The sequence below is a fragment of the Squalius cephalus genome (genome assembly GCF_949319135.1).
Source record: "Squalius cephalus genome assembly, chromosome: 7".
In the NCBI taxonomy this organism is placed as follows: Eukaryota; Metazoa; Chordata; class Actinopteri; order Cypriniformes; family Leuciscidae; genus Squalius; species Squalius cephalus.
The window spans coordinates 8,443,640-8,464,397 of record NC_137128.1 but is presented as its reverse complement, the minus strand read 5'-3'; the positions used below and the strand labels follow the sequence as shown (position 1 = coordinate 8,464,397).

At 38.9% G+C, this 20,758-nt stretch overlaps 1 protein-coding gene across 1 annotated transcript; it reads left to right on the top strand.

Moving 5' to 3' along the window:
• Positions 1–720: 720 nt before the first annotated feature.
• Positions 721–20,554, top strand: LOC307161465 (uncharacterized protein). Its single transcript, XM_079876186.1, has 9 exons — positions 721–941; positions 1,276–1,330; positions 3,209–3,370; positions 7,396–7,581; positions 9,769–10,023; positions 10,099–10,185; positions 13,699–13,801; positions 13,878–13,922; positions 15,607–20,554. Exons 1-9 carry the CDS (start codon positions 874–876, stop codon positions 18,012–18,014), a joined length of 3,369 nt encoding a protein of 1,122 aa, XP_079732312.1. The 5' UTR covers positions 721–873; the 3' UTR covers positions 18,015–20,554.
• The last annotated feature ends 204 nt before the right edge of the window (positions 20,555–20,758 follow it).

Genomic DNA, 20,758 nt, shown 5'->3' with positions numbered 1-20,758 from the left:
GCAAGCTAAAGTCAGTGAATAAAATGCTGACACAATGATATAACATATTGTTTTACTGAATAGTTAAGTAAATATAATTTCTAACTTTTTCTTTGTAAAGAAACCTCATTGCTTTACTGGCTACTCTCTGCTGTCTCAGACGACAACGTCTTTTCCTGTCGGACACCGAAACTTCTTTTGGTTGCAATTCGCAACCTCACCACTGGATGCCGCTAAGATTTACACACTGCACCTTTAATATTTAGACCACTTCGATTGTTGATTGCTATCAGGATGTGAAGAGAGTTCCAACCTAAAAAGGTTTTATTTTATTTTATATTGCCTACCCTACCTTTAAACTACAACCATAATTAAAAGCACTTTGCATATATAAATTCTATTTTGGTATCCAAGCATGTATTTGTACTTGTACATTTTTATTTTCTGCCCATAAGTGTCTGAGACGTAACCCTAGAGATCTCAGACTTTAATTTTAACTTTAGATTTTTCACAGGCTACTACAGTATGTTTTTATTGATGATGTAGTGAAAACTCTTGCTGTATGTATTACAGACACGCCCCCATAGCGGTGTGTGTGTGTGTGTGTGTGTGTTCAGCGGGTTCCTTCTACGCCAGTGGACACGTGCCATATGGGGCCGGTCGGTTCTGGCTCGGATCGTCGGTCTCGTGCAGTGTCCGCCGTCACGAGCCCAGAGCCCGCTGTCACGTGATCCCCGCCGCAGCTGAAGGAGAGCGGACAGCGATTCAAGGAGAACGTCTCATTCACACGTCTTTATTTGACAGCATGCACTTCATAGAGAGTCGAAAGAATATTTCCAAAGCTATGCATTAACCCGCTCGTGTGACGTGTGTGCTGCAGATGATGTGTCGCGTATGAATATGATGCGCTTTATTCTAGACTGCCTGCGGCCGGCACGAGCGCGCGCTGCAGCCGCTGCCAGGTACACGGATGCATGATCCTTATCTTTATACATATCACCAGCTGCACGCAGTCTATGTCTTTAAATACGATTTAACCGACATCCTTCAAAAAACATCACCTCGCACGTCGAGGTTAATTGTGCACTGAAATAATAATGTCATAAGGTTTGCATGTACTGTACGTATGATTCATCATCCTGACATCATCTGACACGTATGGATTGCATAATCTTGAACGTATGTCTGCAGTGATCTTGTGTATATGCGCTTAAATCGGAGCCATGGAAATCATACTTAAATCTTGCGGATATATTGGCATTTCAGTTTGCTTTATTACGTGATTTATTGTTTCAGGGACACGGAGCTTCAGGCTCAGGGTAAAGACTCTTCTGACGATAACGAAATCAAGGTAACGTTACAGTGTTATTTTCTGCACTCTACACAGGCTCTGTAGAAGGAGCTGCACTGATGAGCTCTAGCTGTAATTTACTGCCACTTATAGTGCTTTCTTCCTCTGCGTCTGAAGCGCGCATCTCTTCAGCGCATTGCTCTGGGTGAAGAGTCAGTCGTCGATATTTGTTTTGCATAGCGTTTGATGTGAGATTTACTTTATTGTCATGATTGTATATTTTTAACCGTGATATGGTTTTCTCAAAATACAAGTTCCATGCCAGTCGTCTTTATTCGTGTGTTAGTGTTGGAGATCAGCAACATGTGTGATATACCACAGAGATCATAAATGAATGTTGTAACGGGCTAAAGACACCTTAAGAAAAATGCGCCATATATGATCCGGCTGAGGTAAAATGCCCCTGGTAGTGATTCAAATACTTTACCTAAAATAATGTATTTTGAGCAATTGGGTGGTTTATGTTTGTTCAAAATATATCAGCAACAGTTGTTTTATTTTGATGAATAAAAAAATAAACATTCATTCAAAAGTATGAAAGAAGTGTATTGCCACCACTGTCATTAAAATAGGTCATAAATACATTTTTAAAATACAGTAAAACATAATTAAACAAAATAAACTTTCTGGAAGCTATATATATTGCCGGACAGCAATAATATGGAATTACAATACTAACACTACAATATATATATATATATATATATATATATATATATATATATATATATATATATATATATATATATGTAAGGGATAATGCCCGACGAGGTGTCCATTAACAGAAATTAATGGACGACGCGGAGGTGTGAACCGTCCGACGCGAAGCATTAATTTCTGTTAATGGACACCTCGAAGGGCATTATCCCGCTTATACCATGCACTTACGAAAGAAAGAATTATTTAATCAATTAATAATACTTTAATGTGTTTTAGAGTAAAAATCGTGAGGGTTTTTATTTATTAACTAAGTCGAGCGCACTATTTAATATCTCCCGTATACAGGCGTTGCCAAGCAACGTGGCCACAGCGACCCGACCGCAGCAGTTGATCAGTGAGTTTGAGCCAGCGCAATCATTTAGAACTGTCATCAGGCAAATTGACGGGACGCCTTTCCTAGGTGTACACATTATCACTTTTTAATGGACACCCTGCAGCCAATCAGAATCGTGTATTCACCCAGACCATGGTATAAATATATATATATATATATATATATATATATGTGATGACTTCAAATCAATATATGACTTTTATAAAATCAAGTTTTGTACCGAACCATTATTTTTGTGTACCTGTTAGCACTGTTAGCACGCTATTAACAAATGCAAACACTCTCAGAGAATGTATGTTTGTCAGTTATTTGAGAATTGAGTCTCTGTTTAAAAACACTCTGTTTGTAATAGAATTGTGTCTAACTCAGACCGGTTTTCACAGCACTTTTGGAGAGAAAAAATATCAACTTGTGGTAACACTTTATTTTTAAGTGTCCTTGTTACACATGTTATATGTAGTTACTGTAGTAATAACTACAAATGATGCATAATTACAATCAATTAACCCTAAACCAAACAATAATCCTTAACCTAATCCCTATAGGAAGTACATGTTGTTAATTATTAATACTTAGTACTTAATGTATAATTACACTGTAATACAGACACCTTAAAAATAAAGTGTAACTTGTTTTGCGCTAGACTTTGGGTTCACCCAAGTTTTTTGAAAAGTTGTAGGAAGTTGGAAAAACTTTCTCTCATAATCTGCACAAAAGTTCATAGGACTTATGTGGTAGAAGATGACATACAGTACGGCTGTTATCAATGATTAGAGTTTAGTGATTTAGATCAGGGTAACGTATCCTCATGAATATATCCTCAGGGTCTGAAGGATGAGGTGCATATGGAACAGGAGACTCTTCAGACGGTCAAGGCTTTGTGCCGTGACACACAGGAGAGCATGGAGAAGCTGGAAGAGAGGAAGACACAGCTGAAGGAAGAGCTGAAGGTGATCTATGACCTCCAGAAACAGGAGAGGGAAGTGGTAAGCAAATCTTTAAATTATTTCTGGAGAAATGTTCCTGTTTAAAGGGATATTTCAGGTTAAAAGGTCAAGCTCTATATGGATCTGTATCCTACTGTCAGTTACCACAGAAATTCATTTTTACTCACCCCTCAGATCACTTTCATTGTCAATCTACAGCACATGTGTCAAACTGCGCTCCTGGAAAGCCACTGTCCTGCAGACTTTAGCTCCAGCCAACTCCAACTAAAGACCTGGATTAGCTGTGTTTAATTACAGTTGGAGCTGAACTCTGCAGAACAGTGTTAGACGTCCCCGGATTACAGGCCAGTGGTGTGAAGCCAAGGCTGGGTTTACACTGGGACAAAAAATAAATAAATCACATTTTTTACTCACTGAACAACTTCCAACTGTTGTTTTAAATCAGACACACATCCGATATCTTGACATCTGACCTGCGTCTAAACGTGTATATCTGATTCCCCTCGCCACCGCAAGGCGACAGCGACACGGTTCCCACAGAGATCGCTTTTTAATGTCATATCATGAAGCAGAGGTGTCGGGCTCTGTAAATGAAGGACAAAGATCCGCTTCCGAGTGAAACAGAAATGTTTATTGAATAATGCAGGAAATAGATAGAGATGCTGGTCAGTCGTCGTGGGCAGAGAATGATGCTGGGCTCGGTAACGCAGGGACGCAATGGGCAGATAGTCCAGGCAATCACAGATGATCCTCAAGAACACAGGAGACGGAAAGGAACGAAGTCTCAGGAACTGCAAGCACGGAGAATACCCCAGGAGAACACAAAACGATCTGACAAAGACAGAATGAAATCACAGACAATAAATAGGACGCCAATCATGAAACTCAGCTGCCACTGATCCGCTCATCAGCAGCGATAATGAGCCACACCCACCACACACACACACACACACACACACACACACACACACACAACATAGCGAGGGCGAGTCAGTGAACCCATGAACCGTGACAAGATGTGCCTGTGTGTGCTCACACTAAAACTCTTTTTCCCCCTCTTTCCCCGCCAGCGTTTTTCACCAAATTTCCAAGGCCCCCAGAATATTTTGTTGTATGAATATCTGAACATACAATATATAAAAAGAAAGAACAGAGCCTCTGGTTTAAAAAAATTATATATTTAATTATGTTGTGTTACGTTATATAAATAAATGAGCAGCTTCACTATTACATACTGACGCACACAGGTAATTCAAACTCACAATCTCTCTCTCTCTCTCTCTCTCTCTCTCTCTCTCTCTCTCTCTCTCTCTCTCTCTCTCTCTCGTTAATTCCTTCTTATTCATTCCAAAAAAACTGAAATCTTACTGTGCTTCTAAACCAACAAATAAACATTACCACTATTTTCCGGTCTATATGCACTGCAAAATCTTTTAACTTTAACACTGGAACAGATTTGAACTGATCCATGCTGGCATATAATTATGGCCACCCGATTGGTTGAATTATAAAATAATTTTAGTAAAGCTTTCCAAACCCGAGGGTGAACCATGTCGCATAATAAAGCGATCAACAACAGAATCATTTTGGGCGTGGATTAACGTAAACACAGATATCGGATACCAGTCGTGTCTAACGTGAGTGTAAACTGGCAGGACAAAACATTGGATATGATCCAGTTATAAGATCAGATCTGTCCATTAAGACTTGCCGTGTAAACGCAGCCCAGGACGGGTGTGATGTCAGCTCTTCTTGGTTGATTAAAGACAGAAACATTACTGCGTTCTGGACCGTTGGCGGAGTCATGCTGGCGGGAAGGCCGGCCAAAAGAGCACTGCAGTCTAATCTTCAAATTGTAAGAGCTTGGATGAATAAGAGACTTAGACGTTTTTGTTAATGTTTCGCTTAATGCAGATACTCCAGTTTTCTGATGCTATTTGATTAGAGATCGACCAATTGCACAATTGATACACTTTTCTACTAGTGGGTCGACATCTGGTGGGTCTCTAATAGTCACTACAGCACAGTGTGCTCACAGGTAAAGTTAGTTATTTAATGCATCGTTTGTTTTTACATTTACATTTATGCATTCAGCAAGTGCTTTTATCCAAAGCGTCAGAGAGCCAAAAATATTTGTAATATGCAGTGCAAGGTTTATAAGACGCTAGAGAAGAGGAGAAATGCTGTGTCTTCAGCTGCTTCTTGAAAACATTGTAACAAATGAAGTCCCTGTTTCGGAACAAAACAAACTATCTATAAGTGTGAAAACGCCCTTAAACTCACTTTTTTTTCTTTCTTTTTTTTTAAAAACTTTTTTAAAAACTTTATAGTTTACTTTTTCCCCTCCAGTGTTTTTTTTAAGTTGCCAGATGTGATGGTTTCAGGAGTTCATGTGGAAGTTCTACCAGAGAGGAACAGAGAGAGTGAAGGTTTTGGAGAGTGACTATGCCTCATTGTGAATAGGGTTGTGTATCGTTTGAATTTTAGTGTTTACAATTCCAGTGCCGATTCTGCTTATTGATTCCAATACTCATTGATTCCCAGTTTCGAAATAAGCGAATTAGCAATAGCAAAAAATAAATGCATCTTAACAAAGTGTAAAAATCTTAATCAAATGTAAAATAACACTGCATAGTTTTCTTTTTAAATAAAATATAAATTAATCCTTATTAAAGTTATTAAAGTTATGCAGTCAAGATTTTCTTTTGTTCTTTGATAAACATTAATGACATAGACGGCAGCAGGTTTATTAGGCTGCTGTCACTTTAAGAGCTAACACACAGATCCAATATACTGTTACACGTGCGTTTTCTTTCTCAACTGTTCACGTTCATTTAAGACAAATCCGATTGTGTTTACGAGGATATTTTGACATCATTTGTGTGAATTGAGTTCTCTTTCAAGTCTTATTGCGCTTGAATGGTTTAAAACCACATTAAAATGCACACACAGGATTCCTGAACTTAAGTATCCAATTCAAAAATCGGAATCAATTTTCGTTTTCCAACCCTAATTGTGAATGAACAACAAGGCGTTGCTCATTCACTGGCCATAGCTGGTGGGAGGGAAAGCCTGCGGAAAAGCCTTAAATTTGATTCTGGCCACAACTGGGAGCCAGTGGAGTGAAGTCAGGATGGGTGTGACATGGGTTCTCTTTGGCTGATTGAAGACCAGACATACTGCCACGTTCTGGGTTATCTGCAGAGGTGTAGTCGTGCTGGCTGGAAGGCCCGCCAGTAGAACATTGCAGTCGTCCAGTCTTGAAATGACAAGAGCTTGGACGAGGAGCTTTACCACATGTCCTGACAGGAAGGGTCTGATTTGTGGACCTGCGTGACAAGGCTGTTGTTATTGTTACAGTGTTGTTATTGACCATTGGGAGGCAATATAGGCATGGGGATAGGCAGCAAGTTGGTTGGAGTTAGTAACTGGGAAGATTTGAAAGGATACAATTGCCTTTGGGTGGCAGTAGAGAGAAGGTGATTTTGGACACCTGGTTGTTTTCATGTTTTGTATGCACATGCTGGACCTTGTTTGAAGAAGTGATGACAATAGGACAGTGGTGGCGTGTCTTTGAATATTTTTGGAGAATAAAGGAATGCACTGAGCAATATTGAGGAATTTGCATTTATTGAAGTTAATTCATATACTCATACGCCACTCCCAAGTCACCACTGGCTTTATTGAAAAGGCGTTACACATGGTTTTAAAACAATAGTAACTTACTAGAAATACTGCAGTATCCATTTATTAACCATGGTTTTAGTAACCATAACTGTAGTATAATTGTGATTGCTATGGTTTACTACCAATACTATGTTGTTAATTTGTGTAGGTTAGAGTAGGGCTTTGGTGTGGAGTTTCTGTTGTATTCGCAAATACAGTTTACACACGCACACAGAAAAAACACAATATATTGCAGTGATGGCCCTATACTGTATGTTAGTAGTAGAATTGGGATACAAATACAGTTTACCTCAATTTACACCAGGTTTGGGGTACAAATAAAACATGGTCTTAAGTCGCTGCCATCTGTGTGTGTGTTTGACCGTGTGTGTGTGCAGCTGCAGTGCCTGCAGGAGGAGCAGCAGGACTTGGAGCAGACCGTACAGCAGTACGACAGCGAGCTGTGTGCTGCGGCTGAAGACCTGCTCCAGATCCAGCGGGAAGTGGCGTATGCCAGAGCACACGCAGAAAGCCTGCATGAACAGATCTCTCCGCTGCAGGACGTGTTCGAGGAGATCGTACAGGTCACAGTTCAGTCAGCATGTTCTTAGGCTTTTGCATATTTTTGGAACCAGTTCAAATAGACACTTCACATAATTAATTAACTAAGGGAAATTATGCTTTGGTATTCAGTTTCATAAATTTAGATTCTAGCTTTGCTACATCTCTTTTCTACATCTAAGGTGTGGTGTGGACCCAAAATAAACAGGAACACAGCAAAGTAAATACTGTATATATACTTGCTACATACAGAAACTAAAATGGATAGAAGAAATGAGGGCTAAAATACCATATTTCTCTAACTCCTCTACTTACCAAGACAAAAGAGAAAGTAAAAACAGTATTTAAATCTTTTAATTAACTATTTGATAAAGTAATAGCAAATGAACTCATATAATATTGAGAAGGGCCCCTTCGGACACAGTAATACATTTTCACCTGCTATTTCAATCACAGGCTGAACCCACATTAATGAAGTCTAGTAAAGAGAGAGGTTTGAACCCCACTGAATCAACAATTAACTGGTTTCCTGTTTTCTTTTTAGAGCTGCTTTACAGCAGAATTGAACTCTGTTTGCATTATTGAATCACTGTTTTCCTGTTGATCACCGTAAAGCTGCAGTAAACCATCTATATTGTATAAAGCACTATAGAAATATAGGTGACTTGACTTGAGAGAAAACAATAGGTCAAAACAGCAACATACTTTATTTATATAAATATATATATCCATACTGCACACATTTAAAAAAAAAAAAAATCTCTATGGAAAATAGTGTTTTCAAAATGCCAACATTTCAGTAGTAGATACCTCTACCAGTGAAATTTCACGATTCTTGGTTGCAAATGAGGTTCATTATAATGTTTGTGTAGTTTTTTGTAAAATAAATAAATAATAATAACAATACATGACTGTTTTACATCCTGTCTGTGATCTGATTTGAGCCCTATTGTCTTTGTGACTTCAATGCCTAGGCCACTATTATAATTGGCCTACATCAACTCAAGTGAAATTTCAACAAAAAACAAATACTACAATAAAACACGATTACACGTGTATAACTGTTTTCAAAACAGCAGATGGCAACGGGTTGGTCCTGAACTCTTTCGCTCTTGTCAAATCAAATACTGGATTCCTTCAAAGTCTATTAATGAAATCTTGAATGTCACAATTGTGTAAAGTTAGTGTGTTTTTTAACTGAAATAACTACAGTAAACTGAGCTAAATTGGCACGAAGTCTCTAAAACGCATTAGACATAATATCAAAGTTTCAGTAGTCTGTACCAATACCTGTAAAATTTCACAAATCAATTTCAATACCACAGCAAAAACAAATTTGCAGTGGAACACCCTCCATTTAACAGCTATTTTATGTACAACAATTTTTATGAATTAATAATTAATATAGATATTAATGCAAAGGGTATAACAGTGACTCACTGTCTCTTTGTCGCCTTCATGTAACATTCTTATTTAAATTACTAAGGTATTAAGATGTGTTTTGGTCAATTAGGGATGTGCCTGTCACAATACGCCCTGTCCATCTTAAGATAACATCATTTACATCAGAGTGAGTCCATCTCAGGCGGTTGAAAAATTGAAAAGCTGGTTGCTTATTTGTGCTCGCTTGAAGATTTCCACTTGAGAACCACTGTATTAGACCTCATTGACAAGCAAAAGCTATTGTTTGTCAAGCATAAACACATTTTCTGTAAGAGACTGTTTATTTTTTATTATTTGTTGTGCATATATTGATCTGTTCATTCCTTAAAGCTCACGATTAAAGGAGGCTTTCTCCAGATTTGTAGTAGCCCTAGCTCTGTGGCCAGCAGAATCTCAAACTCCAACTTTAAAGTATAATGCTGCTATAGAGGATGTATGTGAAAATGTCAGTAAACAACACTTTCTCACTGTATACCTGAACCTAAATGTGGACCTTTCAGCAATCCTGAGTTGTGCCATGACACAAAGATAATCAAACTAAGTTTAACCAAGTAAAATAAAATAAAAAATGTTAGTTTTGCTATACCAATATACAGAGGCAATCACTCAAACAAAAATTAGAACAATTTAAAATGGTCAAGCCACATTTATTGGACCATGTATTGACCCATCATTGACATTGCTCATGATTCTCGATGTGCAATCTCTTATGTGATGTTTTCTTTTTTTAATTGACTTATTTTTTTCTTTTCTTTTTTTTTGAATAGGTTAAAAAGAAGCTGGGTGAGCTGGTTGCTGGCCTCATAACAGGTGAAAGTGCAATGACTGATATGACAGAAGATGCTGATTGTGTGGGTTTGGACCAGGAGTTGGTTGGAAAAGTGGATGTTGTAGAAAGCGAGTGTGATCATGTCTACAGTGAGAAGATCTTGTCCAAACAGGAAAGAGAGGAAGTAGATTATGTTGAGCAGGAGAGCACCCCAGAGGAGCTGGATAAAATGCAGTATTCAACGGAGAACTTGGTATGTCCATTGGCATTCAGTGTGCTCCTAGTTGTTTATAAGTTTGTTGAACTCATGATCTGTTATTGATTACAGAAGAGCAGTGGCTCGTCGTCTTTTACTGAGATCACATTGACGGAGGTCAAAGAGGAGGATGTTATGTTCAGATCCACCACTCCACAGGTAGGACACACATACACGGAGCTTGTACCTGCTGTTTTGCATTGTTGTGGGATGTGTTCAGTCAATTTTAATTTTGCCATTTAATTCAAATTCAGATCTGTTGATTGCCTTAAAAGTGATTTGCTTGTTTAATTGTTTTCAAACTGCTGTTCGCATTCGCACAATGTAAGTATTTCTAGAGCACATTTCTAGAGCAAACATCACAAAGTGCTGTACATCTAAATATAAAAAAAGAAAACAAATAAGTGTGACGTATATTTTAAAAACAAACAATCGGATAAAAAAACGGAGTAATACAAAACTATTTAGACAAAAGCAAGTGGGTTTTTAGCTGCTTTTTAAAAGTGTCCACAGATCTTAAGTCTGTAGGGAGAGCATTCCACAATTTGGGAGCGACAACCTCAAAGGCACAGTCATCTTTAAGACCGTTCACACCAAGAACGATAACTATAAAGATAACTATATTAGCGTCCACACCAGCGGACGTTATTGTTCTATTTATTCTAAGCGCATGCTTGTCTGTCACGTTAAATGCTCTTTAAAGCAGGATGGATTCTGATTGGCTGCCAATGTTTTTATTGTTCATCAGCTGGATTAAATCGTTCTGAAAGTGATTCCAACGATATTGTTTCTCTGTGCCGTTATCGTTATAGCTGTTATAAGGTTGCAACAATTCTTTTATATAATCAGGAGCTTGACCATGCAATGCTCTACACACTATCTCAAGAATTTTAAATTTAATTCTAAATTTAACTGGGAGCCAATGTAAAGAAATTAAAATTGGTGTTACATGTGATCTCTTTGATGACTTAGTTAAAAGCTTGGTGGCAGTTTTTTGAACCACTTGTAATCGTTTCACAGATTAATTACTAAAACAAGAAGTAATAATTAACAGAAGAAGATAAAGGGCCAAGACTGTCCATCACATTTGGGAGAACAAATTATCTGCCATTCAACTTTTTATAGAGTTTATGCAATTTAGAAGAACAGACAATTTGTAATTTCACGAGGCTTAAAAGAAATATATAATTGAATATCATCTGCATAACAATGATAACAAACACCCTTAAATGTACTTATTAATTGCCTAAGAGGCAGCAAATATAGTGCAAAAAGCAATCGGTCCTAAAACAGAACCCTGGGGGAAACCACAGGACAGAGATGCTGTTGATGAGGCATAATAATGAACTCTGACTGAAAAAGACCTGTCTGATGAGTATGAAGAGAACCATTTCAAGGCTGTTCCTGAGATGCCAACACACTGTGAGCCTCTCAACTGATATACAGTGATCCACATTTTCAAAAGTAGCAGTAATATCTAAAAGAACCAGTACAGAACATTTACCTGCATCGCTCATAGCGTATTAAGTAGGGGTGGGGGAAAAAAATCGATTCTTAGATGCATTGCGATGTGGACGATTCTGAATCGATTCACAAATGTCAAAAATCGATTTTCTAAAATTTTTTTTTTTTTTTTTCTTTCTAATAACGTAATATTGACGGAACGCAAAAGGTGGAACTCTAAAGCGGACGTGCAGTGCGCTGATGAATATAGGAAGTATTGGAAGTCAATTCTTTATGGGTCATCATAAATACTTTGCTTTAAAAGTACCAAGTAGTCACACACACAAAAAAGATGCATCGATAATCGTTACCCTCTGAATCGTAATCGAATCGAATCGTGAGGTGCCTAGAGATTCCCACCCCTAGTATTAAGACCTCATGGTGCCCCTGGGCAACAGGCCCACAAGTGCAATTTCTTATCAATTTATACAATTTTGTAAGAATGAAACTGTCAAAATTAACATGACACTTTCTTGTAGAATATAACACAAAAAAATCTGAACTCTTTTATAGAGAACTTTGGTGGAGTCGACCCTACAGCTCCATCTTGTGGCACACAGAGATTTAAAAGTCAAACTAATGTGAATGTCACTGTCATGAATATCCGATTCCAGCGATGAGTGGATGCGCTGCAAAAGGTATAAAGGGATTGTAAAAGATTGAAAAAGGATGTGACCTCATAGCAATCATCTATGCTGTTGACACCAACGAGATTCAAAGAATGACCAGCACAGGGCATGTAGTGAATTAAAGGGTTTTGCATTTTCAGGTGCGCTTGAAGTCCATTATATATACCAGACACATTGTTCGTATTATCATAGCTTTATCCACGGCAATTTGACAAGTCCAACCCTTGTCTCGCACCATTTTTAGGAAGGTTTAGCCAGGTTTTCACCTGTGTGGCTATGGAGGGGCTCAAATCCAAGAAATCTTTCAACTACTTTGCCCTCAGCACTAACATATCTAAAAATAAATGTCAACTGGTCTACATGAGAAATATCTGGTGTTGAATCTACAATTACAGAGAAATATTTGGCCTGTTGGATTTCAGCTGCTATGATGTTCTTAGTTTTCTCGCCCATTAATGAGATAAACATCGATTCGAGAGGACAAGTTAGAGGACTTACCTTTGCCCTTCTGCCCATGCTTCTTTAAATGTTCTTGTAAAAAGGGGTCAAACTCTGCAATCAGTTCAAGCAAACCAAGATAATTCCCGTTGTGTGGTGATCCCAGTTTTTCGTCACATCCCTCAGAATGGCTCTTCTCTCCTAAGAACTTGACAACAGCTACTACACGCCTCAAGACCTCCTTCTCTTTTTCTTTATCTGCCTGCAAATCGAAGCATCCACTATAGATACTGTACGTGTTTGGCTCTGTTAAAGTCTTAAATTTAGATACAGTTCGATTTCATGAACTGGTTCAGTGGTTACTCTTGCTCAAAAGTCTGAAGCATAGCCTGAAGCCCTACAGAAACTTGCCAAATCGAGCTGCACCCTTAGAGCCGAAGGCAACCTACATTCCTTATAAGCTTCAGATATTGCATCTTACATCTGATTCAGATCAATTTGATTAACTGGCTCAACTGGCTACTTGTGCTCAAAAGAACAATTTGTTAAAGAATCACCATGAGGGTGACCGCATACCCCCCTGATGGTTTAAATAGGACATCACCGTCGTGTTGTCCTTCCATATCAGGGCGTGCTAGCCCTGGCCTGAATATCTGGAATCTGAGTGCCAGACGCATTGCTTCTGTTTCCAGATGTCATTTACCATGCCCTTTGAATCTTCAATCGGCCCTCGACCATCGCATACAAAGGTGCATCCATGCATTTTGTAAATGTGTGAGAAAAGTCAGCTTTGGTATCCCGCAGCTTTGTCGTTCTCGACTGCTTGAGGTGCACACTGTGAAATATAAATAGATACTTTTTTTGTGTGTGGCTGCTGCATGTCATTGACCAATCGGAGATGACATTATTCACAACCACTATGTTCAGCAATGCTCAGATTAAGGAAAAACAAAGTGTAAAAAACAGCGAGTAACTATAAAATCCACTCTAAAACAATCTTTGAAAAAAATCAGTTTTTACTAAATCAATTGTAAAACTGAACAAGAAATGTTTTTTTCTGATACTGGGCACTCAATAGCTTATGGTTTCTCTCTTGAAACAGTCTGATTCTTCTGATATGGAGAAGGAAGACTTTGAGATTGTTCAACCCAGTCAAGCAACAAACAGACAGTTTGACTTCTTCCATCCAAACCCCTTCACTTATGGTGAGTGATTGTTATGGCGTGATTGTTTCTGGATTGTACATTTACATGTGTATAATGATTTTTTAATGATTTCCAGGTGATGTATTTGGAGATGACCATTTTCCAAAGGTTGATGTGACAGGTTGGTAACTTTGTTTAAAACCTGACTTTTTTCCTGTGATGATGTGTACATATTTAAAACAAAGTTTTGAGTAAGTTTTATTCATACTGCACAATAACAAAAATGCATTAGTGTTAGGGAATCTTCTTTAAAGCTATCTTCCAATGCTTCCAACTACTAATTTAAGTAGCTAATAATTACACTGCAGTTACTTAACTACAGTCATTTTTGCAATCAGAACAGTATTTTATAAGGTACAAAACAATAAGGAACTCAATTAGGATGAGAGCATTAAACTAGAACAAACAAATTTACTCAAAATTTGTAATAAAAAAAGAGTAACAATGTAAGCTATGTAACAGAATCAAGTTCATTATGCCAAATATATCATTACAATGGATAATAATGGGGCTTTTCACACTACTTAACCGTTATCTTTTAGGGAAGAAAAAAAAAACGTAATTTTAAAAGGGGGTTAGAACCGTTACGAAATCCTGCCCCCTGATATACTTAAAGTAAAATCGAAGAATGAACTGATGTGACGTTTTTAAACCAAATCAGGCCAAAACGAACTTCATTTGGAGTTTGTTTTGGAAATTCGAAACAGCTTGCCAAAGTGAACTTTCCGGAAAGGTTCGCTACGGCTGGTAAACACCTTTGTAAGACCATTGGCCATTTTTTTTTTTTTTTTTTTTACCCCTAAGCAAAGAACGAACAAGAACTTCGCCGTGAGTATATAAGGGCCTTAACACTGCTTTTGTGGGGTAGCTCCACATTGCAGTTCCAAAGGTAAACAGTATGGTGTGATGATTCTTACATTTATGGTAAAAACTTACAAACTGGGTATAGACAGGAATATAAGAGCCCGAATGATGAGTGTAACACAGTATGTTGTAATGGGAAGAAGGAGGCGGGAACCAGTGAATGTTCAAAAGACTTTAATAAAAAAATAAACAAATAACATAACGAAAGTAAAGGCAGCAGTCCCTCACGGACGACTACTGCCACATACAATAAAACAGAAACAAAACACAACATAAATCCAGGCCTGTCATCTCTCGTTCTTTACTGTCGTCGCTCCTCCTTTTATGCTTCTGCTCCTCCGTGAGAGATACGAGACCGGTGCGTCGTGCAGGGGTCGCTCATCAGCAATCACCCTACCGGCCTCGCGTCGTTCTCTCACTGCCCTCAGCCTCGTCCTGCTCGCCACAATGAGCTTATAAAAATGCAAATAAAAAAGTTAACCTAGGAGCTAACAAATGTACCATGCAAAACTTGAATTTCCAGGATTAATTACTATCCAAGGGAAAAGACTGAAGTGAGTGGAAAAGGATAACCCAGGCTTCCGTTAACCCATGATTTTAGAAAAACCCAAGGTTAACGATTTTAAGTGTGAAAAGCCCAAATTCTGCACAGGCATATCTACATGAGAGAAGGATTGATTATCACCTTTGTTTGCTCTGCTGTATAACTGCATCTGCAATACTATTTAACTTAGAAATCACAGATACTTGTTTAAAAAATGTGCTTGTTACTGGAAAAGTTACACTGCTTTGAAAAGAATTTAGCTGATGATAAATGGGTATACATTTGTTGCACTGCCACTTATAGTTACCTATTCCCAACACAGAAACGCACTAATGGCAGAGAATAAGAGAGTCAATCCATTCTCAGACAGTGACTAATATGGTGCTGTTTTTCTCAGAGCAATTACCAAGGGACCCGTTTAAAGGCACAGACCCTTTTGCCTCTGACACTCTCCTGGTTAACATGCCAGAGGAAAAGCATTGTCAGGATGACTTCATCACTGCAGAGAACAGTCTTCCAGACACTGTACACTACCCTCTCCAGTCCTCTGTAAAAGACTATGGTACCTTTAATACTCCCATCAACATGCCACTAGTTGCTGACTTCAAACAGTCCACTGGAGAGCTTGATTGTGTGTCCATGTCCACTGAAAATAGGAGTCTTGAATCTTGCAGTGACGCCAATTCTGGTGTACAAATAAATGCCAAACAAGACCAAAATCACGATGATGTGCAACCAGATCTATCAAGAGAAGCTCAGTTCAATGAAGAGTGTGTCCATGAATCTGGCTCTAGTCACAGTTCTACAGTGTTTAATTCTTTTGATGCCGATTCCAGTATATTTGCTGAAGCTGAAGGTTTGGAGGACAGGGTTGAAGTTCAGGATGGATCCAGTTTTAATAAAAGAGCTAACTCACTGTGTGGTCTACAGAGAATCATTGCAGGGTCCTATACTGGGTTTCCTCTAAGTCCGTGTGACCCTGAGCCGCTCCCAGGCATAAGTGATATTGAGAAGATTTTTGAACATCATATCTCTTCTGAACAAAATGCTGTAAATGACAAAGATAGTTCTCATTCAGAACTTGGAAATACTGAGAGTTTCTCCAGTGATCATAGTCCAGGTCCTCTGTGTGAACAGTTGCATGATATAAATAGTAATCCCTCTACTTCTCCTTCCATTTGTGCTTCTCAACCCTCTGCTTTAGATGTGAATGACTACAAATATGGAGATATGTTCTTTTTCACTGTGAGATTAGATCCTGGTAGCCCTGAACTACATACTCATAGTTCAGTTTGTCCTGAGCCAAATGACATAAAGAAAGATGAGTCCCACGAGCAGTTGCCTTGGAAGGATCCTGCTTTGAGCCCTGAATTCAATGATATAGATGAATTTGAATGTTGCAGTATAAAGCCTGAAGACACAGAACAACACAGCCAGATTACAGAACAGAACGACCAGAACAATTTTGAGAATGTGGAGCAGGAGATCACGACAAACAGTGACCCTCCAAAATGTAATGAAGTATTAGAGTCTGATTCTGAGAGGGTGGATTTACATATTCCATGTCTTATATTTGAGGATTCAGATGCTTGCCAAAGCCTGTCTAATTCAGAGTGGAATGACCAATGGAAGGCAAATCTCCCTGCAGCTGAACATGTTCCTGATTCATCATTCCTGGATACAGATAGTAGTACACCGAATTCTCCAGTTCAAGACCTCTTGTGTCTACAAAGTAAGACAGATGCATCAGCTACTGACCAGGTTTTTGTCTGTGAGCAACTCATCCCCGAATCCAGTAGTTCACAACAGCACAGCCCGTCTTGCTCTGAAACCTTGGCCATGAGTAAATTCGAACTCCAGTATTTTGACCCATTCAGTCCCATACCTGCTGAGCCAGTCGATTGTGCATCTGAATTAGAAGAAATGAACACTGTTGTTCATGAAGCTCCAAGACTAGATTCTGGTTATCATGAAGTTGATACCCCTGCCCCTTTTAGTCCAGAACCTACTTACAAAAGCAAATGTAGCATTGACTTTCAAGGCCAAGGTTTGGAAACCAGTAAGCAGAGCAACTCTGAAATCCATGTCCCTGATCCATTCAGTCCTGAATCAGTTGATACAGGGATATTTGACTCAGAAACAGAAAACTGTGAGTCTGGTAATATTATTACAAAGTGTCACTTCTTCAGTCCTCAGCAAGTTTACACAGATTTAAATAATCCAGAGGACAAGCAGATGTCTTTCATCAATACTGTGTCCTGTGATATGCTAAGTGATCATCTCAGTGGATCCGAACTTGATGATTGTTACGCCTTTGGTTCTTGCCCATCTAATGAGGAGAGCTATGCTTATAGTAGTGAGGAAAATGTAATTACTGGACCCATCCGAGATGGATCTGATGTTTCTGGAGAATTCAAACCTAGCTCCATGGTGTCAAATGCTAGTCATTTTAATCAAGTAATCCACAGCGGTTCTGAATGGAGTACCTCTGAAATGAGAATTTCCTACCCTGAGGCATTTGACCCAATGAAAAACAACTTTTTTGATTTTAATACAACTGATGTTGGCTCATTTGTGACCAACATAAGCCAAGAAGCTGAAGAGGCTACACATTGTGGTGGAAAAGTCACTAAAAAGGCTGACCTTACTGAAATTGACTATTTCTGTACTGAGCTCAGTAAAATGGTATCCTCAAGTTCATCTGATTCTGTTCAACAAAGTGTTGCTGAGATGTTATTTGGCTCGGATCCGGACACCTCAAGCTTTTACCCCTGGGATTTTGAAAAGCAGCAACACAGTTGTTAGTTTTCACTCACCATGTGCTTTAATCAATCTAATTAAATCACAGTTGCATTTACATTTGACTTTATCATGGTTATATCCAGTAAAAAAAAATGTGTAAATGTGTTTGTAAATGTGAAAATGTCTAACCATGGACTGCAAATTGGACTGTCAACCTCCTGTGTCTCACTTTTGTAACTACATTTCTAATTTCCGTTTAATTACAGTTATGTAGTGTTTACATTATATTATTTATTTATTTATTTTTTCAAATGCCAATAATAATCAAATACTAACTGCTGATATGTAGCATAATAAATATGTAACATTTTAAACGTCCTCTGCTGGACTTTGGAGTTATGTCCATTCAACACGAATTTACCATGGCATGCTTAGTAAACGGACAGATGAGGCACAAAAGTTTCAATTTTGAGGGAACTTCGACACTGCGTCATTACATTAACGCTATGGGAACGACTTGTCTGAATCATGTGTGCACACATGCCAATCCCTTTGGCCACAGATGAAGTCAAGTGACACTATGCGCACCCCATGGTTTGAGTCTAGTGCCTGTTGAGGCAGCATGGCGACTCAGATCATAGGGCTTACTGGATGAGCCTTAGACAGGCACTGCCCTTTCGCTTGCTCTTTCCAGACTCAGAGGGTCCCGTTCTGGACTTGGAAGCTCACTTTGTGATTTCTTCCGGTCTGGACAAGGAGCTGCCTTCTATGGGGTCCCGTTTTGAGGAGCTAGATGTTGAGGGAGGTTCTAGATCCGGTGCAGCTGGCGGGCAGCCAATGTTAGGCTAAGTTAAACATCGTTTGGTCCGATCAGGCGCCTCGTAAACTGGAGGAGCGCTTCCTTACAAGTGGTCAGGCACAGCCACCAAAGCTTTTCAAGCTTATCGTGTCTAAAATTCTATCTGAGGATTGGTTTGTCATGACAGGCTTTAAGGACAAATACTTCCACATAGAGATATTGCCTGTGCACAGGAAGTCCCTGAGGTTCGCTTTCGGGGGAAAAGCTCACCAGTATTCTTCCCTTCAGCCTAGCCTTTTCTCCTCGCACTTTCAGCAAGTGTGTGGATTCAGCTCTGGCTCTGTTGCGACTCCAGGGCAATCGTGTTCTAAATTATATAGACGACTGGTAAATATTGGCTAAGTTGGAGGAGTTGACATCAAGATGTCATCATTGCTCATCTAAGGAGCTTGGATCTAAGACTAAACTACAAGAAAAGTGTTTTGTCACCAATCGAGAGGACTACTGTGACTACATCAACTACCAATTCCATTCTCGCCATGGTGGGAAGCTTGAGGCTAGGTCAGGAGATTTCCATCCGTCAGTGCCAGAAGCTGTTGTGTCTGATGGCTGCAGTCACCAAAATAATACCATTGGGATTGCTACACATGAGGCCCATCCAGTGGTGGCTCAGGAACAAGTGTTTTCACCCCTTATGAAGTCCTATGCTTATAATAAGGGTTATGCGCAGAGGGCTTTGTGCACTTTCTATTTGGAGGAATCCCCAGTTTCTCACCATGGCTCCCTCTCTCTGGGCGTGTTGCCATCGCAAAACAATAACGACGGACATCTCTGATGGGATGCTGTAAAGGCCCTCATTTCATGTGGCAAATCAAGTGCCTGGAAATGAGGGCTGTGTTGTTCGAATTGAGACACTACCTCCCAGATCTCAGGGGCTACCATGTCAGTATGGTGGTGTGGGTTATAATGTTTCTAAAGCATCAACGCAATGACGCAGTGTTCCCTCGATAGGGAACGTCTCAGGGTTACTAATGTAACCTGGTCCCCTGAGGTGGGAACGAGATGCTGCATCGTGTTGCCATACGCGACTTCTTCAGACAATTGAATCTGGTGATGCTGTATTCAGGCACCATTTTATAGATGCAAGTGAAATACTGTCTAGTGTCTTCTGACTTCGTCCATGGCGCGTGTGTACACTTGATTCCCTACAGAGGACAAAGCAGGTATAGAAGAGAGATGGATGGTTTCCTACTGAATTAACTGATTTTTAAAAATACTAACTGAAAGAAGAGTGTGTTATGGCACTAAATGTCTGTTTACATGTCATAATATAAATATAATGTGACTAGCTGTTGCAAATTTGATCACATTACAAGCTTGGAAAATGTATAACTTATGAAAACCAGAGTAATAAGAAATACTGCATCCTCATTTTCATTTTGAATTATATATGCATTTTGCACACAGAATTTGAAATTATTTCAGACAGTGTGGACTATCTAGGTCTAGAAGATAAATCACCTTAAAAAAAGCACCTCTCTAGAGGGATTTAAAAGTGTGTTTCTGATCAAGCTAACGGGTGAATGAAGACAACAGCACAGGTGAGAATATGCCCCACAAAACAAGCCAGAGCTAAAGATGGCGAGTAACCAGAGTGCAGTCTGGATGATGGGGTGGGGTGACGCATTACAACCAATTACATTGGTTTATAAAACAGCAGAGTAGAAACATTTATTTTGAATGCTGCATTATTTTATTTTTATTGTATTTTATTGTATTGTATTTGATCAATAAATGTTCATATCACTTCTCTGCTGAATATGTTTATCTAGTTTTTCACTTTTATTTTATGCACAAATTAAATTACTGTTTTTTTTTTTTGTTTGTTTTGTTTTTTGGCTCGTTTAAAAAGAACCCACATAGGCAATAGTATTTCTCTATAATCCACAAGTATCTATTATGTAAAATAGAACTATATACTTTACTGAATACCCCTTTTGCTTTTGTT

Excerpts from the sequence above, each read along its gene's own strand:
- LOC307161465 (XM_079876186.1), top strand. The coding sequence starts at position 874 with ATGAATATGATGCGCTTTATTCTAGACTGCCTGCGGCCGGCACGAGCG. Across the intron at positions 3,371-7,395 it reads AGAAACAGGAGAGGGAAGTG|CTGCAGTGCCTGCAGGAGGA; the intron begins GTAAGCAAATCT and ends GTGTGTGTGCAG. Across the intron at positions 13,802-13,877 it reads TCCAAACCCCTTCACTTATG|GTGATGTATTTGGAGATGAC; the intron begins GTGAGTGATTGT and ends AATGATTTCCAG.